Source organism: the organism of the source record quoted next, unplaced genomic scaffold (assembly GCF_019419815.1).
Source record: "Pyrus x bretschneideri cultivar Hongxiangsu unplaced genomic scaffold, Pyrus_bretschneideri_v1 Contig22, whole genome shotgun sequence".
NCBI classification, from domain to species: domain Eukaryota; kingdom Viridiplantae; phylum Streptophyta; class Magnoliopsida; order Rosales; family Rosaceae; genus Pyrus; species Pyrus x bretschneideri.
Window position 1 is genome coordinate 4,929,788 of NW_025999524.1, and position 24,997 is coordinate 4,954,784.

The following is a 24,997-nucleotide window of genomic DNA, read 5'->3' on the forward strand; positions in this document are numbered from 1 at the left end:
TCTAGAACGATTATAAATAGATTTACGAGCTAGGGTTTCAACAGAGAGGGCGCAGCTTGTAAGCAGACGTGCATATCTTCCTTCTGTCATTTTTTCTCCCAGCTTTCTCTCCTACCCAGCTGCTAAGTTTAAAGTTTCAGTAAATCAAAGGGCTGAGGCAAAAGGGAAGAGCAATGAATCAATGGCTCTGATTTACTTGTAGGTTTTCTACAGGACCCCCTGCCATGGAAAGCCCCAGAGGTCAAGTCCTTCCACAGATTTTCACTATTCCGTGGGAGACGATGGCATCATAGTACGGGTTTTGTGCTTGAATCATTGGTTGGTTTGTGGGTTTGGAAATTTGGGAAACTCCCAAGCCTTCCCTTCCCGCTTCCTTCCCGTTTTTCTCCTCTCACAAATCCGCCTCCAATCGCCTTTACATTTTATATTTTTATATAACAAACCTTACTAATACTATATTATTCAAAATTTAAAATATTATTTCTCAATGTTTTCTTAACCATCATCGATTCTTAACATTTTCCTTATCTGGAAAGAAAACGTCATGGATTACATCATGACTTGAAAAAGAAAAGAAATTAACAAAAAAAAATTGTACTCCACTCAATTTTAATTTATTCGACCTCGTATATTAAATATTTGAGAATTTATTCAAGTACATATATGAGGTGTTGAGGATTTTAGTCACTCAATTTTGATACAAATATTAAACAGTAAACGTGTTTTTAAAATGATTGAAAGCGTTTCTGATAAAAATATTTTTCAAACTAATTTTTAATAAAAATACAAGTAAATTTTGAAAAAATACTGAAAGTATTTTCTAGAAAATAAAAAGCATTTTAAATATTTTTAAAATTTAAAAAAAAAATTTTAAAAACGCTTTCAATCATTTTAAATTTAAAAAAAAGGTCCAGTAACAACTTCTTATTTTGTTATTCCTTAACATATGTGAACAACCCTTTTTCCAAAACCCAATCTTCTATCATCGCCTGCGCCCTCACCGGCTGGTCCGCCGGGAGAAGATGACCTGCTCCTGAAACCATAACATGGCTCAAGCTCCCCCACTTCTGCACATACCCGCCAACCTTTCCCTGCACCTTCCAAACTTTCCGGTCCGCCGCCATAAACTTCCCAATCCCCTCCCACCTCATCGTCTTCATCCACGCCTCCGACGAGACGACGCCGTCTCTCAAATCATACTGCCCCTGGTACAGTAACACCTTGGTCTTCTTCAGCAGATACTCCACCATGTACTTCACGCTCTTCATCACGTCCTCGTGCAATACATCCCCCACTAGATTGCTGCACCGATCGAAAGGCGCCGCCCCTTTCGCCCCCAACGCCGCCTTCACCGCCTTGTTCCTCAGCAGTTCATCCACTAAACTCGTCTTATATCCCGCATTCTTCGTGTAGTCGTACAATGTGGCTAGCCCCGTCATCTCCTGCAGCGTATTCAACACTTTGTTTCTCGCATCCGTCGCCGCGCTCCAATTCCTCGCCGCCGTCAACCCGACCGCCACTAATTGCAGCTTCTCCAGCTCCCTCCTCTGTTTCTCATTGATCAAACCAGAGTAGAAAGCGTTGACGGCGTGAGTGTTCACCTGAATTATGGGGTCTGTGAGACCGTCTCCGATCGCAACGCCCTGCAAGTTCACAGCTTTAGACCCAGCGGGCAACCCAGCATTTTTTTTCAAAATGTAGTACCCGATCGCTGGAATATACTTCCCGGCGTAGCTCTCGCCGGTTATGTAAATGGGTCGGGTTTTGAACGACGGGTCAAGCTCAATGAACTTCGTGATCGCGGCAAAGAGGTGTTTCGCGACGGCGGCCTGGTCTCTCGGGATCTCCGCTGAGTTAGCGGCGATGCTAAATCCGGTACCGATCGGGTTGTCGAGGAAGGCCACGCCGAAGATTCTGTTCCAGGAGGCGGAATTGGGTTCCAAGGCCAGGGGATCAGAAGGGTGTTTGTGGAAATTCACGAGCCAGGGGCCGAGCTCGTAGAAGTTGCCAAGCATGGAGGAGCAGCCGGGGCCGCCCTGGAGCCAGAAGAGGAGGGGGACTTTGGAAATGTCCGTTGTGAGGTTCTGAGCTTCGTAGAAAGCGTAGAAAATGGCAGAGCCGCTGGTGGAGTTGACCGGGAGGTAGCCAGATTTGGTGGGGTGGGCCTCTTTGGGGAAGAGAGGAGAGGACGATGCAGTGGCGACGCGTCGTTGAAAGAAGAAGAAGAAGAGGAGGAGGAGGAAGAGGAGGTTAAGATGGTTTCGGGCGGTTGACTCCATTGATGATAAAAGTGGAGTGCAAGGGAGTGCAGACACCTTCTTTGACGATATGGCTTTATATAAAGAAGGAAAGCTTCAAGGAGACGTGTACGACTTTGCATGATACATACGACTTTGCATGATACATGTGATTTTGAACGCAGCAGCGGTATTTCAAGCTAATTATGAAAGTGAAGTTATAAAGTTGAATTTTGTGACTATGTGGATAAATTTTAAAGAGTTGTCGCTTTATACAAGTCAACTCTCGGCCAAGCATGCTTGCTCACATACATTGCAACCTTACAAATTGGGAAGAGTCGTAAAGCGAATCTCTGGGGTTGATGTAATGATAAGAATCTTCGTAGAGGTTTTTTTCAGTATGTCAAGACATGGTTCGGTACTTTTAAATAGTGCGAATTTTTGGGGTTGCTATAATGATAAGAACTTTTGGAGAAATTTTTTAGTATGCTAAAGAAACAACTCAATCCACTAAACGTCATAATATAATTGGTTAAAAAATTTCATGTTCGCAACACACCGAAAAATTTCTGAAATTTTTGAGATACAAGATGCCAAATAAATTGCATGTTTTCTTGTGACATTCACTTGCTTTGGCTTCTCAATCTCAGCCTCCTCACCTCCAAGCATTGTTGATTTAGACTCTTGTTGCCTACGCGATTTATTTCTTTCTTGTCTTTCTCGGGGTACAACCGTACAACTACAAATGTACAAAGACTCGGATCATGCAAGGAAATCATCATGCTCACGTAAATATTACATTCTTTGTGGAGAAATAATTACGTTGTACGAGCACACTACTTATATTGGACAGTTATATCATCAAAGTTACGTTTCATGTCAATAAAATAAATACATATGTAATTTTTATTTAAATATCTCTTATTTCATTGACACGAAATTCTTACGTAGTAATGTAGCTCATGTCATAAAAAATGAATTAGTTATCTTAAAGCGTTATGAATTCTAAACCTAACGTACTTGGACCCACCATCTCAGCCTAATGAAATCGTGTCACATTGCAATTCACTTATGATGATTATTATATTTAGTCAATTGGGTTTCATTCAAATTGATTAATGAACATTCATAATTTAAAGTGTGATGATTGTGAAGTTAGTTAATGCTTTCATGTGCACTTTTGACTCCTGAGTTTGATTTTTCATTTTTTATAAACTTTGACCAAATAAGGGGGGATTTTATTCACGAAATAAATTTTGTGTCGGAGGACATAAAATTTGACCAATCTAAAATTATCATCTAACAAAGCATCCTAAATAATAATAAGAAGAAAAGGATTTAAAAAAGAGGTATTGATTGATTTTCTTCTCGAATTTATAAGGAGTTGTTAATTGCTATTTTGAATTTTAATTTTAACCAATTACATCTTGAATTTTTATAATTGGTCAATTGCATCCAAAACTTTAATTTTCTCCTAAACCCTAAACTCTAAAATTCAAAGAAAAAATGAGAAGAATAAAAAAACCAATATGTTGTCCAATTTATGATCGCAAGTTCGATAAATTTGGTGATAGCAAGGTAGAGGTGCGATGCTAAATCTGGTACTAATTTGGCTTGTCGAGGAAAAGAAGGCCAAAAACTCTGTTCCGAGCACCCGGGTTTGGCTCAAGCACAAAGTGTACTTGTTGATCATGATCATCGTGGCCGGCATGAAGGTTGACGTGCCAAGGACCGATCTCCATGAAGTTACCGAACAAGGAGGAGCATCCCGGGCTGCCTCGGAGCCAAACGAGAAGCAGGGTTTGCGAGGGATTGCGATGAGGTGAGGCTTCGAGGCTCTGAGCTTCATAGAAGGTGTAGAAAATGGAAGACGAAGTGGTGGAGTTGACTATGACGAGAACAGATCCTCTCTGGAGCAGCCAGAGCCTCCTCATCAAACAATATGGGCTGCATAAATTGAATCTCACGATTTCTATTAATTCATTTTACTGGCCCACCACACACAACCGCCTGATTTGACTTGCACATCAATCAGTGATCCAGATTGTTTGATGAGGAGGCTCCGCCTATTTAGCTCGGGAGAGGATCCGTTATCAGAGAAGTGGCTTGATTTAGTGCGGTGAGCTTGCTTAGGAACTAATGGAGGTTGGTGGTAAAAGTGGGGCATGAATTATTCGACCAAGGGAAGATAGAGGGAAAAGCTGAAATAACAGAAAGGCAGAAACGGAGGGAGGAGAATGAGGTTCAAGAGGAGTTTGAATTACGTAAAAAAGTTAAAACACGTGTTGATAAATAACTGGTTTCAAATATCGTTACTTTTGGTTTTTTATTTTATGTCAAGATAGAAGATTTTAAACCTAAACACAAAATTTTTTGTGTAAAAATAAACACTTTTAAATACTTACACAATAAGTATAATTATCGTTTCTTTACAATTTTCATAACTTTTTAAAAAGAAATCAATCGATTAATTATGTTAATCGTATCTTTGACCTGATTAAAAGAATTTGATATTCTGATTTTGGAAAGGCATAAAATCAAAGTCATAAAGCTATAACTTTTTTTAAGTCAACTAAAATCAAACCTATAAATTTATATGAATTGAACTCACCGTCCATCCATTAAGTCCAACTACTTTTCTATTTTTTTAAATTATTTTTTAGAAACTTTAACGAAAAGCTATTGGTGCTGTTCATTTTAATAAAAAATCACGTTTTCATACTAAAAAGTCAATCCTGGTACTATTCAATTTACTCTTTATCGTTAAAACTCAAAATTATCAAACCATTTTCATTAGTTTGCTTTTATTTTTTAACATGTCTTTCTTTAAAAAAAAAATAAAAATAAAGGTCATTTGGGCCCAGCCTGGTTCCAAATGGGTCAAACTCTTTAACAACATGTGGTGCCGGCCCAATTTGCTTAATACTTGCCCATTTTGCAACCTCTGCCTGTTCCATCGACGCCGGAAAAGTGACAGCACACCACCTGTTTGATCAAATGTGTAGCTGAAGTTTGCAAAACCTTTGGCTTTCAGGTACTCAAATTCTAGTCGCAAATCACGATGAATCTGTACAATGGCTGCAAAGAGATTCTGAAGATTCAGAAGTTCCGGAGAATCGCGTCGTATGCCGGATTCTACTGCTTCACAGCAGTCCTGACCTACGCCTACACAAGCAATACGTGAGTCGCTTTACAACCTACCTCGAACGCGTATCAAATGGGAAAAAAAATATCTGGGTTGTGAAGTTCCTGTTGTTCTTAACTGTTTTCATCAATGGTTTTTGTATTTGGTGTTGCAGAACTCGAGCTGGGTTTTCGAGAGCTGACCAGTTCTATGCTTCTTACCCCGCCGGAACCGAGCTCTTGACGGACACGGCAAAGGTTTGTGAGAGGACTCAAATTATTTGAATGCAAAAGGTTTTAGCTTTCAATGTGTTCGAAACTCCTCTCAGGAGATTTGAGTAGTTTAGAATATCGTCTTACCAAAGTAATTATGTGTTTGATTTGGTTTGTATTGGTTTGTTGGTCAGTTGTATAAAGCTGCGCTTGGTAACTGTTTCGAAAACGAAGAATGGGGTCCGATTGAGTATTGCATCATGGCCAAACACTTTGAGCGACAGGGGAAAGGACCCTATGCTTATCATGCCGTAAGTTACTCGTTTCTACTTGAATTTGAATTTCTAGTTGCATTTTCATAGTTCTGTTTTTCTTGTGAGAATTGCTATGTTAATTGGTGTTTTGATGCTTCCGGATTCAAAAATTCTCATTTTTACAAGCCAGAAAAGCATTCTCATTCGCCATTCCATCTTGTCGTGTTGCTTAGGGTAGAGTGGTTTTCAGTTTTGCTTTAAGAATTCATATGTTCCCATTGTAAGGCAAATTGCGCCAAGAGCGGGAAAGTTATCAAAACTGTGTTGCGTCGAATGTTTTCAGAAAAATAAAGTTCAACCCCTACCCGGAGGGGTGAATATCTGTGTTGTACCCCCACCCCAAAATAATGGCTGTAGGAGTCGTTTGTAGGTGTATCAGCGAGCTCAGAAGAGACTTTTGGTCTTATGCAAGCATTAACAAGCACCATTATATGCCTGCCAAACTGCTTCCTTCACCCTCCTCTTCGTTGTTAACTTCAGGGTAGAGTTCATTTTTATGTCGATTGATATGTTTTGTGAACGATCCTCAACATTCTCAAGCAGCGGCTATGATTTTTTTTAGCTCAAATATGATGCCCCAGATTTTTCTTCAACAATTCCATGGATAACTGTTACATAGAATGAAATCCAGTTCAGAGTGCTTTTTAACTTACGCGTTTTGTGCACATGTTTGCAGCATTACATGGCACACCTCCTATCTCACGGACAGCTCGATGGAAGTGGGTAGAAGTAGAGTTGGTTGCCGGATGATGAGTAGAACATGTCGTACCATATCTCTACGATACTTGAAGCTGCTCGTGCTGATAGTTTATGTAAATACAGTCCAATCATAACGATGTGAGGATTAAATAGCAGATGAATCCGCGATGTCAGAACTTGCTTTGATCCATTTTTTTTGCTCTATTGCTTTGTTTTATCTTGGTGCACGGTGCACCCATATTCAAGATGCATTTTTTTCTTAAGTTATGGTTGTAATGTAACTACCTATTGTGGGTTGTCAAATGAAGCGTTTATCAGAATAAATCCGTTTTTATGCTTCCCTAATCACCGTTAAACTTTCCGGCATACAGATTCTTGTTTATTTTTGTCACGATATTCTTCTCTTTTCATTTTGAGCTTCGGCCTAGCCAGGTGCCTTCGATTTTTTCGAATGGAACTGAAGGAAAAATTAAATTAAATTAAATTAAAAAAATAAAAATAAAAATGAAAAAATAAACCCCCTCTCTCTTGGATTATTTGAGATGTTTGCAAAAACCATATGAAGCAACAAGTAAATCCACATACATTTTTATTGATATATAGTTACAGAAACAACCCAAACACAATCTAATTTCCAAGTTCTCTCGTTATCATTTACAAAAAGCAGGAGCCCTACTCGATCCACATCCAACGATGTAAAAGGAGTTAAGAACACGACGGACATAACTGCACAAGCACACCCGGGGCCTTCACCATTTTGTCGATCTACATTTCGCAGATAAACTACTTCCGTTGAAGTAGGACTCAAATGTCTTCATAACTTCCTCGTATGCTGGCCTCTTGTAGTCGACTGCCTGTAATCAGCAGACAACCCGTTTTTTATCATGTCCGTGAAACATATTCATGAAACTAATTAAGTACAAGGATAGTTTTTTCCGCGCACCTGCTCGATGACTTCTTCAGGGCTAGCCCATTTCCACTCTGCAAATTCCGGATCAGCTGCTCCATTAGCTAAGTTGATCTCGCTCTCATTTTTTGTGAATCTCATAAGAAACCTGTCAATTGCCCAAGTTTGTCATTAGGAAGTAAAACTTGTCCATCCTTATGCCATCCATTCAAATACTCATCCATACAGATTTACAGCAGCAATGAAGCACATTCTAACAACTGAAAGATTACATCATGCAAGTTCATATTTTAACCGAGAGAGGAGCATGACGACTGAACATTTACATGGTTAGCAAGCTCAATATCGAAATTCACCAGTCGTCACAACAATACAAAGGTATTTCATGTGCCAGAGTCGCTACTACACATGCCGAGTATTCATAGGAACACATGTTACATTAACAAACATCTGCAGTAATTTAATATCAAAATGTATCTCAACAGATACATGAGAATGCCAACAATACACATCTGGTGACTAATGAGGAAATAATCCTAGTACATCAGACGCATTCTAATAGAAGTTTTGGCAGACAAGTTGCAAGCTTAAGAAGGCAGGACTTAAGATTCATGTTGTTTTTAACTCATGAAGTGTGTGCATGTGAAGGAATAAGGGCATGCCATTTTTGTGGCAAGCTTAAGAAGGCAGGACTTAAGATTCATGTTTTTTTAACTCATGAAGTTTGTGCATGTGAAGGAATAAGGACATGCCATTTTTGTGCTTGCCCATGCCATTCACCTCCCCATAGACGATTAACTTTGGTCTTCACGGCAGGTGGAAAATCATATGTCAACCAATTCGGAACCTGTCATGAGTTTGCAAAATTTACTTCAGCTGCTCACTCAGCAATCAGCTTAGTTATGAAACTCAGGATACAACATAATTTGACTGTAACTTAAAAGCTTTGAACTCCGTCTAACAATTACTTCGAGGTCAAGAACAGAGGAAAAAATGGGATTATAGATATTGCTTAATGAATAATGCACATCCGCTGTGAGTATCATGATGGTATGGAGTTTCTCCAGTGTTCTATACAAACCTCAGCAATGATTTCAGCAGACTCTATCCCGGTTTCTTCTCGTAGTTCCCTAATAGCTGCAGTTTTTGGTTCTTCGCCATCTTCAATGCCCCCCTGAGATTGAGTATCCGAAAAACAAAAACGAAAAATTATGCAACTAAGGTTAACCAAAGTAATTCGACAAAACAGAAGAAGGAGAAGGTTCAACCATTACAGTGATTGGTGGAAAATCTATCCTCCCAAAGAGGCTTTACTGTGTTGGATTTACCACTAAGGTTTTCTACCCTAAGCTAAAAGGAAACTTTGTGCAGATAGTAGGCAAAAAACTTAATCCTGTAAATAGGGCCCGTTTGGAGATGCTTTTATCGGAAGCACTTATGCTCATAAGCTGTTTCTGCAAAAGCACGTTTGCTAGAAACACAACATAAACTTTAAGAAAAATCCTAGAAAACACAAGTGTTTCCAAAGTATTTTAACTTTTTACGCCAAACGTCGTTAAAAGTGCTTTTGATTGTCTGGAAGTGTTTTTGACCTTCCTAGAGCCTCCTTTTCAAGTTTCAACATTGTATATGATTCATGAATCTCTATTTGCAGCTTTAAAAAGTGGGTTAATACCTGAGGCATCTGCCATGCACCCGGAACATTCAATCTTGATCCAACGAAAACCTGCAATAAAATCTCCCACAGTTTCAATTTCTTCCCCTCAAATATATACAGACACTTAACAATTACAACCAACCCAAGTTAGTTCCCACTGAAAAAAACAAAAATCACACCGAAAACGATATTCTAAACTACTCCAATCTACGAGAGGGTGATTCGAACTTATGTAAAACAGAGCACTGATCAACGGGCCTAAGTCATATATGCAAGTACAAACGATTTGATTTACTGGGTTTTGTCAGAGTTAACATGATAACAAATTAGATTTTATCTAATCCATAAACATCCAAGACCACCCCCCCCCCCCAAAAAAAAGTCGAAGAATAATTAAATGGGTAATTAATAAAGTTAAGTAAAGAGATTAAGAAGAGAAAAGAAGATTTGGGTACCAGATTATCGGAGTTAATGAGGCAAACGCCAACGTTGGGTCGGTAACCAGGCGGCAGATCCTCCATTTTTCTCTGCTTCTTCTTCTTCCTCCTCCTTCTCTCTGCTCTGCGAGTGATTGACTCTGAGAAAATCAGAAACCCAATCCCAAGTAATTAAAAAAGTGGGAGTTTGGGTTTGTGGGACAAAATGTGACTCACTTCCCCCACTCTTTATCCTGCGCACCCTCTCTCTCTCCACCCAGGTAAGGTTCGATCCTATTGATGAGAGATTTTTTAATGTGACCGTTACACAAAATAGTATATTATGTATTTTTATATAACTGATGTAATATATGTGTTAAAATGCTAATAACTTACAAATTTTAATTTTTCACAATTTACATAAAAACAAGTGATGTACCATTCGTGTTTATGTAATAAATAAAAAAATTTCCCCATCAAGCTTACTCTTCCAGGTCGGGGAAGGATGCTATGCAACTCCCCTCACTTTCTTGCCATGATCCCTGTCTCATAGGTCGGCACGTGTCCTTATCTTTCGTATGTCTTATATTTCTTGAACAAAATGGGATAAAAAATTATTTAAAATTAAATATAAATAGTACTTAACTAAAACTAAGCGCATGATGTACGATAAACGGTCATGATCACGAAATCCCCTGAATCCTTAAAGAAAGGATCTGGCGAGGATCCTTTTCCATATTTCTCATGAGATCGTTAAAGTCTTAAAAAAAAAATTACGGAAATTTGTCAACTTACCTAGAGTTTACATATATTGACATGCAACCTAATATTTTATGTACGCTAACTGTGATGACTTATGAAAACTTGTCAACCGATTTATAGTTCACATATGCTGACAGGCGATTTAATATTTTATGTGTGGTAAGTTGTGACGATTAATGAAAATTTGTCAACCTACTTAGAGGGAAAAGAATTTTCGCCAGATCATTTTTCTGGGGATATTACGGATCTCGTAATCGTATATGTTCATCGTACATCGTACGGTCAGAAATCATTTAAAATTTAAAATTTAAAATTCAAATATAAATAGTACTTAACGAAAATTGACCGCACGATGTACAATGAATGGATACGATTGCGGGATTTATTTTCCTTCTTAGAGTTCACATATGTTAGGCAATTAAATATTTTATGTGCGCTAACCTGTGACGATTTATGAAAATTTGTCAACCTACCTATAGTTCACATATGTTTACATAAAATATATGTTAGACGAATTTAAATGATTTCTTAAATACATTAAACAAATTTATAATTCACGTATGTTACATAAAATATATGATGTTAACATAAAATATTGTCATAAATGTTTACATAAAATATATGTTAGACAAATTTGGGTTGACAAATTTAGATAAATCGTCACAGTTAGGCAATCTAATATTTTACGTTCGTTAAACTGTGACGATTTATCTAAATTTGTCAACCCAATTAGAGTTCACATAAAATAGAGAAGGAAAAAAAAAATGGAGGTAGAGCTCATGGTAGGGATTGAGGGCACACACATAGGAACATGCCTTTGGAGGGCGAAAGTGGCGCATGATGGCGATGTAGTCTGAAAGTCAATGAGCGAACATGCGGGTAGAAAAAGAAAATTGTAGGAAGGAGAGGCAGCCGTAAAAGACAAAAAGCCAACATAAAGTAGTGGGCGAGGAAGGGCGTTGACTTTCAGTAGCTGCAGGAAGTCCATCTCTGCTTTAATTATTCAGCGAATCATCATCATTACATTTTTATCTTAGTTTATTGTCGATCAATATGTACGAGATTAACTTACCTGAAATATGTTCACTGTATATGACATTTCGTTTAAATAAAATAATAATATGTAAGTTTCTCGATAAATGACATTGCATCATTGGATTGAAACGTTACGTGATAATGAACATGTTTCATACAAGTTAATATCGATTTGTATATACAATAATAAACTTGGGCTTGATCAAAAGATAAAGAAATGAACATGGGTAAGACGAGTTTACTGTCATTATGAGATACTAATACAATGATCTATAAGACTATTTTTTTGTGGCCTTGTATTAGTGACAATTATAACGCCATATGATCTTAATAAGTGACCTGAGATTTCGCTATATTCATTATGATTTTTAACTAAAGTCACTCGCGTGCAATGGACATACCCAAATTGTCTAGTATGACATACTTTCCACTATAAATCCAAGTTCGAACATTGCTTAAATAGAAAAGATATCTGTAAGGTGGACAAACCACCAATATCTCTCTCAAACCCTAGTGTGCCGCTCCCCCTTTCCCAAGCCCATAACCTCCAAATCAATCTCACTTAGTCGTCGACCCTTCCCCTTGGGTAGGGTCAGTAGCAACCCCATCTTCTCCTTCCCTGGACCCCATCTTCGTCCTTTTCTTTGTCCTCGGCCCTTGTTTTATGGTTGTATTGCTTTGAGCTTGTCTCATTTTTCTTGAGCTCTATCTCAATTTATTTGAGCTTTTTTCTCAATGTTTGGCAATCTTGTTGCAATTATGAGTTTCATGCATTTTCCTTCCCAAATTGTTGTCCCTACCTGCGAGCTTCTGCCCACTTGGTTCGACTATTTGGCTCCTCAAGTTCTTCCTCCGTGAACTTCAGTTGGAGGCGTGCTTTGGGTTTCAATGGCTGCTAAAGTGCATTTCCCATTATTTCATTGGTTATTCTTACTAGTGGCGGCAGCTTGGTGATGGTGGTGCGTCTATTTTGGTGGAAGCAGTTGATTCTCGTTTCTAGATCTAGGGTTTTTGGTTTACGCTTTATTTTGGGCTCACTTTTGGGGCTTGTTTCTTTACTTTTGTAATGGTTGCACTTTTACTGTGTTATGGATTGTCTTTGGACTAACCTTACTTTGTATCAGTATGTTTTATCTTTAATGAAATTAGTTGTTTGACAAAAAAAAAAAAAAAAAAAAATAGAAAAGAGATATGTAGTTGTGAATACATGTCAAGCCACTATGAAAAGAAACTTTAAGTATGAGATCATATCATCATGTGACCTTATTATTCAATAAATTATAATACACTCCACTTTTGTCATATATGCCATACATCGCACTGAATATTTATCATATTTATGGAATATGATTCACTTTCAAGATTAAAGCAAGGACATAAAAAATATATCATGAACTTATCACACAAATGTTATAACCTCATATGTTATAATATGAGAATATTGATTGTTTTTCGACAAACAACACGAGTGAATTAGTAATACCATATTATTGTCAAAAAAGGCGCAGCTGAGGAAGAGAAAGTATTTGGGCCCGTTAGTTTGGGACTGGACTTTCCTCATCTGTTCTTTTGGGTTCTCACCGTCTCATGTGGAAGTGGCCTTTGGGCCCTTGGTAATCTTAAATCTCTAGTTTTGATTTTCATGTATGCTTGGGATCACTCACGTCAAATCCTTTCCACCAATAATAGAAAACTAATAATTAACTTGTTATTAAAACAAGAGTTCAATTAGAATCAGTATTTAAAATATTTATAGCTCTAGAAATATAAATATGTAAATCTGTAGAAATATTAATGGATATATCCATATCGATTATTTTTTTTATAGAAATAATGAAAATTTAATTATTAAATTTTAAAAAGTGTTAGACATTAGTTTGTGATAATAATTTTTCTGACTTGTATATTGAAAATAATAATTATCGATCAAATATGTTGATTTTAAGTTTTTTTTTTTTTTTGATACGTAATGAAATTTAGACTTCATTTCTTCTTATTTCTTTATGTGATTTTCAAATATTTGTACAAAAATATCGATATCGAAGCAATTTCATATACTAATTAGAATATCAGATTTATTTTTGTATTTTTTCTGAATTTGTTAATTACAATGCCGTCTCAAATCGAGAGAAAACTGAAACAAAAACAAGCGGGACGAGGAAAATAAATAATAAAGATTCTCTCTCTTCTTTAATTGGAGCAAAAGATTCCCCTCTCGCTATCAAACAATCCAAGGAAAAAAAGAAAAGAAAAGATTAGGTGCAGAGCTCGAATTGGGTGGGGGATTTGCGATTTCTCCAGCAAACCCTCCACTTCCAGGACTTCGCCTTCTTCGTCGAGACCCCAGAAATGGACGACGACGTCGTCAAGCGAGTCTTCCAAGAAGGAGGCCGCGACTATTTCCAGCAGCAACCCTCCACTTCCTCCTCCTCAATTCTCCAATCGCTTCCTCTCCATGTGGTATGGAAGTCCACACTTTCACCTAACACTTACATGCATACACTTTTTGGTTTATTGGGTTTTTTGTACTTTGCTTTGCAGTTCATTATTTTCTCAATTTTTTTGCTTGTAATTGTGAATTGTTGGAGTGATTTTTTGTCTTAAGATTTTTGGGTTTTCATGGAATTGGGATTTGTGTTTTGGAGCTGTAGTTTGTGTTTCTACTTGTACTGGTTAGGTGGGATTTTTAGCATGTTTAGGATCTCATTTGCTGCTTTTGGATTCGATCCTTTATGTTGTCGGAAATGAGAATTCTGGAACTGACCTTATTCTCGATATCGGGTTAAGATTAAACGTGGATGCCATTACATTACTTGAACCTATTCATTGCTGATATTATATGAGATGCCCTAATTACTGCTGGTGTTGAGATGATGCAGTCTTTCGATCACGGATATTATTTGCTAGTAAAGTCTATCCAAGAACTTAGAGAGAAAAAAGAGGGTCTTGTAACAGTTGGCATTGGTGGTCCAAGTGGTTCTGGTAAAACAAGGTATGTATATTATTTTCTGTAGGCAAAAAGCATTCCTGCTCGTGTTTGTTGCGTTTTTAATTTTTATTGTAATTTTAATGTTTCCTGAAGCTTAGCAGAAAAGGTGGCATCTGTTATTGGTTGCACCGTTGTGTCAATGGAGAACTATCGTGATGGATTTGATGAAGGGAATGATCTGGGTTCAATAGATTTTGATATGCTAGTCAGAAATCTCGAGGTTTTCTTTATTGTCATGTTTCACATTACTTGATTATGTTTGTGAACTTAGTAACGCGAGTGTATGCTGAAAACAGGATTTGACAAAAGGTGAGGATGCATTGATTCCAGTATTTGACTATCAACAAAAGAAACGTGTTGGTTCAAAAGCAATAAAGAGTGCTTCATCTGGGGTGGTAAGTTTGTTTGGCCCCCAGCCTGTATGATTTGCCTTGTTTGCTAGGTTCTTATCCTCCCCTTGTCTGCAGGTAATAGTTGATGGTACCTATGCTTTGCATGCAAAGCTTCGCTCTTTGCTAGATATTCGAGTTGCAGTGGTAAAATCTTCTTAATTCTATTTGGTTGGTCTGTGCTTTTAGAATATCAGTTAAAAGAAAATTGACATGACATTTGATTGTGTGTTTTTGATATATCAGGTTGGTGGTGTTCATTTTAGCCTTCTGTCCAAAGTTCAATATGATATCGGAGATTCTTGTTCACTGGATTACCTTATTGACAGCATTTTCCCATTGTTCAGGAAGCACATCGAACCAGACCTTCATCATGCACAGGTTGGTGTTTGACTGATCTTAGCTTTGAAATTTTACCGTTAATTCTCAATATAAAGCATTTATTTTGCAGATTAGGATTAACAACAGCTTTGTCTCATCATTTAGGGAGGCAATCTACAAGCTGAAATGCCGGAGTGAGGTCTGTATTTGCCTTATATAATTTATTTTCAATGGAAATGAGCCTTTAAGTTTCTCTTTGGCTATATGATTGGGTGATCTGATTAAAGCCTGAAAAGACCTGCTTCAGTGTCTAACATTATTTGTATTATCTTTAATCCTTGATGACATCCTAGCCCACGTTCTCTTTTGGCTGAGAAATAAACTGGCCCAATCTTTTTAAGATAGGTGCCTATAATGGAATCAAGTGAGTTTTCAGTATGATACAGCCTATCAAATCATTTAACTTTAATGTGTATGCGTGTGGGCAATATTGTTGTCAATTTCAGTGTTGTTTTTCCTTTGGCTTTTGCTGGTGCTCCATCTTATTTCTGGAAACTTTAGTTTGAGATAGGGTATTATTCATCACCCTCATGTTTTCACCAATATGACTTACATTTCACATTTTCGTTACAGGCAGCAGAGGGGCATCTTGCTTATGCTTTTCAAGGAAGTGAAGCTCAAATAGATAAGTGAGTCTGGTGGATGATTGTTATATCTCTCGTCTATTTCTTTTGATATTATAGAATTAAAGAAACGTAAATTGCTTTTATACCTAAATTTTTGAATTCTACCACAACTGAAACTTTCATGTATTTTATTTTCTTTCAGTTTTATTGAGATGTATCTTAGGCCTCCTTCGGCAAGTGAAGAAGCGCGGATAAATGATTGGATCAAGGTGCGTCAATTGGGTATAAGATATTATCTGTCACTGGGGGACCAGAGGATTGTTGACAAAAATTTCATTATCAGGCCAAAAGCTGAGTTTGAGGTAAGAAGTATTTTCGTAGGTTTCAATTATAGTATCGACACTAGAGAATACACAAAGCCACTGATCATCGGGATATACTTTAGGTTGGTTCCTCATCTATGTACATTCTGTTTTAGGGTTTATTGTTCTTATGGAAGCCTTCTGGTCAGTGACGAGCATATTATAGGGTTATTCTTTTGGGATTTTAGATGTCTATTTATGTGTGGAATTTTTGTAAAGGCCTGCTCCTTGTGTAATAGTACTGTAGAGTTTCTAGATGTTAAATAACTCTTATCTGTTTGCTCTGTTTATCATTGAAAGCAGGTTGGAAGGATGACTCTGGGCGGGCTACTGGCTTTGGGATATGCTGTGGTTGTTAGTTACAAACGAGCATCAAAATCGGTCGATAATGGCAATGTTTCCTTGTCACTTGAGACCATTGATACCCTTGGTGAGACATTCATGGTGCTGAGGGGCACAGATAGAAAAGTATGAACTTTGTATTTTTACTATAGTCGTTATACATTTGTTGGTTTTGAAATGTAGGAAATATAGATTCTGGAACCTGAGATATTGGCTTGTCATTTGTTAACAACTAAACCTTCTTTTTTTTTCCCTTACTCTTGTGCAGACAGTTGGAACTGAAGCATTGAAGATGGGTATCACTGAGCCTTGGATCACTAAATCATATCTTGAAATGATTCTGGAGAGCAAAGGTCGGAAGCTTGAAATAACTCTTGTTCTTTACATCTTTTTGTTTCCAAGTTATTTTTTGTATTTTTGGTTTTGAACCATTAGGCCTGCACTGTTGGTGTTTTTAACTAATCATTTTATGGAGGAAAGAAGGCCTGTCTTGTTATTTCCCTCATTCTCTCTCTCTCTCTTTCTGCCGTGTGTGTAATGTAGATCATGTTTGTTCACGATGCAGGTGTACCTCGCCTTAATACACCACCCCTTTTGTCAAATACATCCATGACCAGTAATCAGGACAAAACAATTGTTGCACCAAGACCAATTCGTGTTCCTCCAAACCTTGTTACTCGGCTTGAGGATCTGTCTCAGCCATGGACTAGATCTCCAACAAAATCTAAGATGGAACCTATATTAGCAACATGGCATTTTATCTCATCTGATCCTTCCCAAGCTGAAAGCTCAACCATAGGTAAGTTACTTTAACTTAGAGATGTATATCTTTCTTGGATATGTCTCTCTGTGTTTCGGCTTCTCTCATGAAGCAACGACAGATCCTTCCTCTTTCAGGGATTCCATGCAACTTGCTCCAATGCCTGATTCGTATGACTTGGATCGAGGATTGCTTCTTGCTGTGCAAGCAATACAGGTAAGGAGTGAAGTTAATAAGGAATTGTCTGAGAGATTTCCATTTTGAAAACTTAAAAGTGTATACAAAAGAAAAAGCTTATTAGTACGTTTTTGTTGGATTGTACCTTAATACATTGTTCATCTTTTTCAGGCATTGTTGGAGAATAAAGGGTTTCCAGTTATAGTTGGAATTGGTAATACGAGCTTTATCTTCTACTCTCTCCCTCTCTCCTGTTTGTGTTTTTGTTGTCACTGGTGATCTTTTGTTCTTGTTATGCTATTCCATTCTGGAAACAGAATAATACAGTCCTAATTCATTTTGAAAAATAGTTATTTTTAGTAACTTTTAGCATTCCAACTTAATTGAGCTTGAAGTACGTTCTTATGTTGTCACTGGTGTTGTTATTCTAGGAGGTCCAAGTGGTTCTGGGAAAACTAGTTTGGCTCATAAAATGGCAAACATAGTAGGATGTGAAGTTGTTTCGCTTGAAAGCTATTATAAATCTGAACAAGTTAAGGATTTCAAGTATGATGACTTCAGCACGCTCGATCTGTCTTTGCTTTCAAAGGTAAGGTTTGATGACTGGATTTTTGTTTTACTAGTTTTTGTATTCTATTTACTAGTACAGCTCTGGGCCATATGGGATGGGCAGTCAGAGGATTGGTATAATTGTGCTAGACAATAAAATGTTACCCACAAAGAAAAGAAACAGAAAGCATACCTTTTTTCATATTAGTTTCCATATGCCCATTATGTTTATGTTTTTCTTGCTACCATGTAAAATTCATCCCTGAATAAGTCCTTCAGGTTGTTGAAGCCTTGACGGTCTATTTAAAATCATGTTTCCTAATTTGTTTTTCTAGTTGCCAAACTTCCAATTTGATGGCTTATCCTTTTGACCTTTGCTGAATCACATCTTAACTTACAATTTATGATGGCAACAATGGTTTCATTGACTTCAAAATTCATAGCGCTAAATTAAGTTAATATTGTTTGCTTTTAGTGCCTGGATTTCTTGTCGTAGTCTTATGTTACCATTTGCAGAACATTGATGACATAAGGAATGGTCAAAGGACAAAAGTACCTGTATTTGATTTGGAAACTGGTGCTCGGAGTGGCTTAAAGGAACTTGAAGTTTCTGAAGACTGTGGAGTGGTCAGTTATCAGATACCCTACTCCCAGAAGTTTGGCTTTCTCGTTTGGAATTATATCATATAGTTCTGTTTTCTATTAAACAAAATATTAGTTTATACTTTGTATTTTCCGTAACAGATTATTTTTGAAGGAGTTTATGCTTTGCATCCAAATATCCGAAAATCACTTGACTTGTGGATTGCTGTTGTAAGTATAACCCTTACGGCACCTTTAAAGCTTTGATATCTATGTATTCTCTGTGTTTCCAAGTTATTTTCAGCTGTTTATGAGAGAGACTGACCAGGAGCTATCCATTATTGTTTTTTGGCTATCAGGTTGGAGGTGTTCATTCACACCTCATTTCTAGAGTTCAAAGGGATAAAAGTAGAGTGGGGTGTTTTATGTCCCAGAATGAGATCATGATGACAGTGTTTCCAATGTTCCAGCAGTTCATTGAACCCCATCTTGTTCATGCACACGTTAGGACTTTAACCTTCTTAGATGCCATGTGAAAGAACTTTGACAGTTTATTGCTGATATTTGGTTGCAACTTTCAAGGGCTAAACTTGGTGTTTGTTTCTCCTTATCTTAAAACAGCTCAAAATTCGAAATGACTTTGATCCAGTGCTTTCCCCTGAGAGCTCATTATTTGTATTGAAGAGTAACAAGCAAGTATGGGCAGCATCTTGCTTCTGTCTTGAACTCATAAAATTTGATTTGCATCTAACATACTTTCACTATTTCAATCTGGTCACAGGTGGCATATCAAGATATTTTAAAAATACTGGATCCTGCAAAGTTCTGCAGCTCTGTGCAGAATTTCACTGATATATACTTGAAGCTTCCTGGACTTCCTACTAATTGTCAGTTAACAGAGGGTGACTGCATTAGGGTCAGAATATGTGAGGGCAGATTTGCATTGCTGATACGGGAGGTTTGTAATGTGTGCTATATAATGATCTTCTGGCTTTGTTAATACATACAGTGCTCTTTCTTTCTACCCATGGTGTGCACTTAATTATTTTTTTCTCTTTCCTGAATTTTGTTTGCTTAGCCTATCAGAGAAGGAAACTTCATCATCCAACCGAAAGTGGATTTCGATATTAGCATTAGTACAGTTGCTGGGCTTCTTAACCTTGGGTAAGCTACATGTTTGTTGCTGATCTATTAGTAAAAATATTATTGTAATCTTTTTGTGACATCAGGTATCAAGCTGTAGCTTATATTGAAGCATCTGCGTTCATCTACCAAGACACAAAGGTCATATCAAAATCTCTGAGATTTGGTTTTCTTGAACTTGTATACTTTTTAGAAAGTACTTCAGTTGTGGGAGGTACATTTATACCTTTTTAATTGGATTTTAATTTAGAATTGATTTTGATTGCCTCTTTAGATTTTAGTTGAGGTCGATCGTCTACAAGATTCCCCAAACCCTTACTTGCAAATCAAGGGGGTTGATAAAGATGCTGTAGCAGCTGCAGGATCAATGCTTAAGCTGGATGGTTCATATACTACAAAGGTGTTTTGCCTTACCTATACTGCAAAGTTTCTGTCCTTGCATGGGTTTCCAATTCTTAACGATACTTTTCTTCTTTTTGTTTGTTCTTTTTATTCAATTTCATTCTCGTTGGTAACTTGGTAGTTGGTTTGTTTGTTGTAGAGCTATCTTCAAATAGTTCTGGAAAGATTGCCAGCATTGGGAAGAGGCTCAGGGTGGAATTCACACTCAGCAAGCTGCAAGGTTGCAGGAACTTGTTGAATTTATTCAATCTCAGGTATTTCCATTTATTTTTGGAATTTAGTTGAAATAATTGTCACAAGAAAAACATTGTTGCAATCCAAACCGGCCTTTCTTCCAAGATGCTTAACACTCGATGCCAATTGTTTCCGTCTAAAACTAGAATGTTTAATTGAATGCCTGCATTTCTAATGTTTAGTGGAAATTGTCAAAAAGAAAAAAAATGTTGAGTGGAAATATTATGGTGTAATGAACAGGGCAGCAGTTCAGCTTCTGAATCGTCGCCGATCAGAGAAGTTTCTCCTGTTGAAGGAGTTATCGAAGACATGCAGTCAAGGATTAGAAGACTTGAGCGGTGGCATACAATCAATACGGTGCTGCCAATTCCTTTTTTCTCACAAACTAGTTATGCTGGAAGCCTGGAACTGCTATTAGTTCATCAATTGGATAAATAAATATATACTCAGTGCTCATCCCCTTGTGTGCTTCTGTTCCAGGTACTCTGGACATTTTTAATGTCTGCGCTCGTTGGTTATTCGCTCTACCAAAGGAAGCGTCAGTGATGTCGTTTTGTTTTCTGTCTTGCGTTGCAAGAGATTTTCTTGTTGCACTGATCATATCATTTTTATTGCGGCAGCCTCAGAGATCGACCGTCGTCTCCTTTTGCGGGTTCAAATCAACAGCAGAATATACGAGTCTGAACAGTAACTTCTGACTAGAGTTCATAGTTTGCCTGGTTTTCGGAACTAGGGTCGATTTAAGGCACCATGATACGCCATTGAAAGCCAATTGTATTCACTGATGGTTATCCTCGGAATACTCTGGGGAAAATGAAAATTACAGGCACAGAAACACACATCCATATTTTTTATGTGCAGATTATTGATGAGTGGCCCATTTACTCGGAAAATTGTGCTTGCAAAGAGGTTTTACGTTTTGTCATGAAACCCACAACCAAATTTGATTTACTAAATGTGAAATTAATTAGTGAAGATGAGCTGAAATCTCATAGAGATAGTTGTTGACTTTTTTGTTTTATTTTAAAAAGAGACCAGTTAGTGGCTTCGTCACCATGGTTCATTCTTTTGGGGTCGGAAAGATTTATAAAGGCATTTCAACTCCATTCTCCATCAATGCGTGATTTATTAATGTCAGAAATCGAATTCAAGTTGGGTTGTGTTGAATTTTGACTTGAGTTAAAATACAAAGTAACATGTACTAAATATATATATATATATATATATATAAGTAACTAGTTGATTGTCAAGTACATACATGAGCGTAGCCACATGGCTATAATGGATGAGTATTTTTCTTTTATGAAAAGAAATATTCAGTTAGTGGTTTTGTCACGACAATTTAATTTTTAAGACGATGAAAAGAATCGCATTTCAACCTCCTAAAGTTGTATGATTCACGAGCATGAGAAGTCAATCACAAAATGTACCGTGTGAATTCATTAACAATAACGCCAAAACAGATCTAAACCAATTATTAAAAAAAAAACATTATATTATTCAGTTTGGCTCTGATTTTTTCAGACAAGGACTTACTGCAAACGCCAAAACAGATATGGATCGGTGAACGAGACCTACGGTTACACTGAAAGGGAGAGAGATCTGATCTGAAAAACAATCCCCAATTGCTAATGGACCTTCCCAACAACTACCAGAAGTACGGAGTCCCCTTCTACGCCGCCGCTTGGCTCCCCGGCCTCGGCAAATCCAAACGACCCGACCAGGATCAAGACGACGCCGGCGACGACCAAAAGGAAACCGAGACTCAGACGCAGAAGACTGAGACCCAGACTGAATTAGCCCAATTCGATTCCAACCAAAACCACGTCGTTTTCTCCGGCGGAGGCGGAGAGGGCCGCAGCGGCGTCCCAAACGCCATCGTCGTCGCCCAATTCGATCCCGCCTCCGTTTCTCTCTCCAGTCAGCCGGTAATACTTCAATCCCCAATCCCACCCTTCCAATTTTTGCATATATGTAAGTGGAGTGCCTACCTGTTGTAATTGGAGTGTCTGGTGTTTGATTTTTCAGGTGGCTAAGCTCAACACTGGCTCTGCTTTGCCGTATAGAATGGCGGTTCACCCCGCCGGTAGCGGTCTCGTTTGCTCCTTCCCTGATAGTTGCAGGTCTTTATCTAGCTCAGATTTACTATGTTTTTTAAAATGAAAGTCTGCACATTGCCAATTTAGGTTCATGAGCAGTAGGATATATGCAAATACCTTTCCTTTTGCAGGTGGTTTGAATTGGAGGAAGAAAGCAACGAAGTTCCTAAACTGGCTTTGAGGCAGTCTGAGAGAGTGCTGGAGCAATTGCAAGATGTTGGACAACAGTTAGCCTTGGCTTTCGACAAAGACGGTTCCTTGCTTGCTGCTGGAGGCGAGGTATGGCTCCTCCTTCACCTTTTGAGTTTGGTTTCAACCTTCAATTGTATTTGTCGAAATGTATTAGTATCAACATTTGCATTTTCTGGATTGTTTTTAGATTTGATGTTGAATAGCATACCGTATAATGATGCTCTCATTTGGTGCAGTACAGGATGGCAAGTTAAGGGTTTTCAAGTGGCCTAGCATGGAGATTATTCTCGACGAAGATAAAGCTCATACCACAATGAAGCAATTAGATTTCAGGTTTGCATTAATGGCGGCATTGAAAAACTTACTTTGTACGTCTTTTATTTGTAAATTGTAGTTGCTGATGATCTGGCTTGGCTTTCTTGCAGCCCTGATGGGAAATTTCTCGTCTCCTTAGGAGATAGAGGCCCTGGTAGGGTGTGGGATGTAACTTCATCTACCGTTGTAGCTTCTCTACCACCGGAAAAGGTTAGCAATATCTGAAATTCTTTACTGATAAAAATATTTGGTTTTCAACTTTATGTGGATTGAAATTATCTTTAACTTTGTAGATTGACCTGGGTGCATGCATCGTATTTACTATTTAGTTGTATGCTTATTGGACGCCAACTAAAAAATGTATATCAAGCCATTGACACCTATATCCCTGCATTGTTGTGAATCATTTAACCTACCTTTCTGGTGTGACCTCTTGGTCATTAACTGTGAATTAGAGGTTCCTCACGCTTTTCATTTAATGTAACCAATGAGTATAATACATGCAGGATGAGGTCTTTTGCGGTTGCAGATTTTCTGTAACTGATGATGGGGGTCATATTTTATATTTTGCAGGTAAGTAAAAAACAGTTCATCTGTTCTCTGGATAACTGCTCTTGCTCTACCTCTGCATGAGTTAATTATTTTTATCTGTCTATTGTACAATATAGATAAATCGGGAAGCATTGTAACATGGAACATTTCTACCACTTGGAAGAGGATTGGATCAAAGACTATTAGTAAAGACATTATTTCCGCCTTTGATGTTTCAGCCTGACGGAAAACTCCTTGCATGGTAAAATTTATATTACAAGCTTACTGTTTTAACATTTTTCGAGATGCTTTTCATATAGTGCAATGTGTTGAATGAGACTTTATATGGTGTCGTTTGAGATCATCATTTAACAGTAATTGCATTGATTTTCTGGATAAAGGAGAAAAGTAACACGTTTGATTGATGAAAATGCAGTGGGACAACTGGTGGAGATCTTGTGATAGTAAATCCAACCAGAATGCGGATTCATAAAGTGGTTAAGAAGCACACATGGGCTTCGTAACTGCATTGAGTTTCTCACATGATTCAAGGTAAACAACGCCTCAACTTTATGTTTCTTCTACCCCTTGAACTGTTAATGAAGTGTGGTTTTAAATACAGAGCTTTGGCTTCGGCATCCCTGGATTCAAGTGCAAGGGTGTCCACACTTGAGGAGGAGAAGAAAAATGGTAAGTGCCTACCATAATTTTTTGTGGGATAATTCAATAACATATCCTCAACGCTATTCTTGGAAATTGTTGAACTGCTCTTACAACCTAGTAAAGTCATCATGGTAATAAAAAAAAAACCAACCTGAACCTATGTTTGGAGGTCGATCCGGTTGTTCAGAGCTCTAGTGATATAAGCAACCAAATTCCAACACACTCCATCGTTTATGCTATCACGGAACTTAGAAATTAAAGCACCATCACGGTTTTGGTGAGCTCCTTGAGTTCTCGATAGTTGATGAATAAATGCAAAGTTGAAATGGGAAATTTTGAGTCCATTATATCCATCCGAAAACACCTTTTGTATGGCGGGGACAAGTATCGAGTTCATTCACGTCGTTGCACTTTGAGTTCATTAAGTATGAGACATAATTCTGTTTGGTTTGGTTGCAGGAGGAGTGTTGAGCTTATGGGTCATCATACTCATCATTCTAATAGCCATTGCTGCATATTTCCAGAAGAATCCTGACAAGTTGCCTTCGGCGTTGAAAGGATTTTAAGTTTGCAGAAAACAGCGTGGTGCTTGTGATAAATATGATGGAGAATTTTTGTCTTTGCGAGCCTGTTGTTATACGATAAATTTTGGATAAATACGACACTGACTAGTTGGGCTTGGGCCCATTCAAGCCCAGCTCAATTGCACCTGTCTTTATGATATATACATATCTCACACTAATCTGTTGTACTTCATATGTTTTTTATTCGAGCGATATTTCAAATTAACTATAAGTTACGGATTACAAATAAGTTTGCAGAAATCACTTGCCCAGCAAGTAATGCTCCATGTTTAGCGTACAAAAACACATGCTATTATATTGAGTTATGGAGAAAACTTTAGTTGCACTAAGGGAATGAACGACCCACAAAAACTACATAGTGATACAGAATGTTA

The 24,997-nt window shown here is 37.7% G+C and overlaps 5 protein-coding genes across 5 annotated transcripts; 3 read left to right on the forward strand and 2 right to left on the reverse strand.

The window, feature by feature from the left end:
* Positions 1–458: 458 nt before the first annotated feature.
* LOC103931862 (serine carboxypeptidase-like 50) lies at positions 459–2,318 on the reverse strand. Its single transcript, XM_048585283.1, has one exon. It carries the CDS (start codon positions 2,277–2,279, stop codon positions 933–935), a length of 1,347 nt encoding a protein of 448 aa, XP_048441240.1. The 5' UTR covers positions 2,280–2,318; the 3' UTR covers positions 459–932.
* A 2,794-nt stretch (positions 2,319–5,112) lies between these two features.
* Positions 5,113–6,931, forward strand: LOC125477808. The gene is made up of 4 exons (XM_048585285.1): positions 5,113–5,417; positions 5,537–5,618; positions 5,768–5,884; positions 6,564–6,931. Exons 1-4 carry the CDS (start codon positions 5,299–5,301, stop codon positions 6,612–6,614), a joined length of 369 nt encoding a protein of 122 aa, XP_048441242.1. The 5' UTR covers positions 5,113–5,298; the 3' UTR covers positions 6,615–6,931.
* Positions 6,932–7,146: 215 nt separating this feature from the next.
* Positions 7,147–9,768, reverse strand: LOC125477807 (nudix hydrolase 25-like). The gene is made up of 6 exons (XM_048585284.1): positions 9,606–9,768; positions 9,169–9,219; positions 8,575–8,667; positions 8,246–8,340; positions 7,530–7,641; positions 7,147–7,440 (listed from the first exon to the last, which is right to left on the reverse strand). The coding sequence occupies exons 1-6, from the start codon at positions 9,669–9,671 to the stop codon at positions 7,336–7,338; spliced, it is 522 nt and encodes a 173-aa protein (XP_048441241.1). The 5' UTR covers positions 9,672–9,768; the 3' UTR covers positions 7,147–7,335.
* A 3,788-nt stretch (positions 9,769–13,556) lies between these two features.
* Positions 13,557–21,132, forward strand: LOC103943251. The gene is given in 27 exon segments (XM_048584996.1): positions 13,557–13,823; positions 14,243–14,355; positions 14,446–14,572; positions 14,649–14,747; positions 14,820–14,888; positions 14,988–15,122; positions 15,193–15,261; positions 15,696–15,751; positions 15,891–16,050; positions 16,354–16,518; positions 16,661–16,745; positions 16,958–17,191; positions 17,274–17,368; positions 17,501–17,543; positions 17,761–17,918; positions 18,395–18,505; positions 18,623–18,691; positions 18,820–18,963; positions 19,082–19,156; positions 19,242–19,418; positions 19,539–19,624; positions 19,690–19,744; positions 19,878–20,003; positions 20,145–20,195; positions 20,197–20,259; positions 20,480–20,596; positions 20,720–21,132. Coding segments are annotated over 27 exon segments (2,859 nt in total). The 5' UTR covers positions 13,557–13,712; the 3' UTR covers positions 20,786–21,132.
* A 574-nt stretch (positions 21,133–21,706) lies between these two features.
* LOC103943012 (SEC12-like protein 2) lies at positions 21,707–24,795 on the forward strand. Its single transcript, XM_009353196.3, is given in 12 exon segments — positions 21,707–22,167; positions 22,268–22,362; positions 22,470–22,617; positions 22,772–22,863; positions 22,956–23,055; positions 23,352–23,418; positions 23,514–23,617; positions 23,619–23,638; positions 23,813–23,880; positions 23,883–23,928; positions 23,999–24,066; positions 24,499–24,795. Coding segments are annotated over 12 exon segments (1,212 nt in total). The 5' UTR covers positions 21,707–21,870; the 3' UTR covers positions 24,606–24,795.
* The last annotated feature ends 202 nt before the right edge of the window (positions 24,796–24,997 follow it).

Excerpts from the sequence above, each read along its gene's own strand:
- LOC103931862 (XM_048585283.1), bottom strand. The coding sequence starts at position 2,279 with ATGGAGTCAACCGCCCGAAACCATCTTAACCTCCTCTTCCTCCTCCTC.
- LOC125477808 (XM_048585285.1), top strand. The coding sequence starts at position 5,299 with ATGAATCTGTACAATGGCTGCAAAGAGATTCTGAAGATTCAGAAGTTC. Across the intron at positions 5,418-5,536 it reads TACGCCTACACAAGCAATAC|AACTCGAGCTGGGTTTTCGA; the intron begins GTGAGTCGCTTT and ends TTGGTGTTGCAG. Across the intron at positions 5,619-5,767 it reads TCTTGACGGACACGGCAAAG|TTGTATAAAGCTGCGCTTGG; the intron begins GTTTGTGAGAGG and ends TTTGTTGGTCAG.
- LOC125477807 (XM_048585284.1), bottom strand. The coding sequence starts at position 9,671 with ATGGAGGATCTGCCGCCTGGTTACCGACCCAACGTTGGCGTTTGCCTC. Across the intron at positions 9,220-9,605 it reads TCATTAACTCCGATAATCTG|GTTTTCGTTGGATCAAGATT; the intron begins GTACCCAAATCT and ends ATTTTATTGCAG. Across the intron at positions 7,441-7,529 it reads CTGAAGAAGTCATCGAGCAG|GCAGTCGACTACAAGAGGCC; the intron begins GTGCGCGGAAAA and ends TGCTGATTACAG.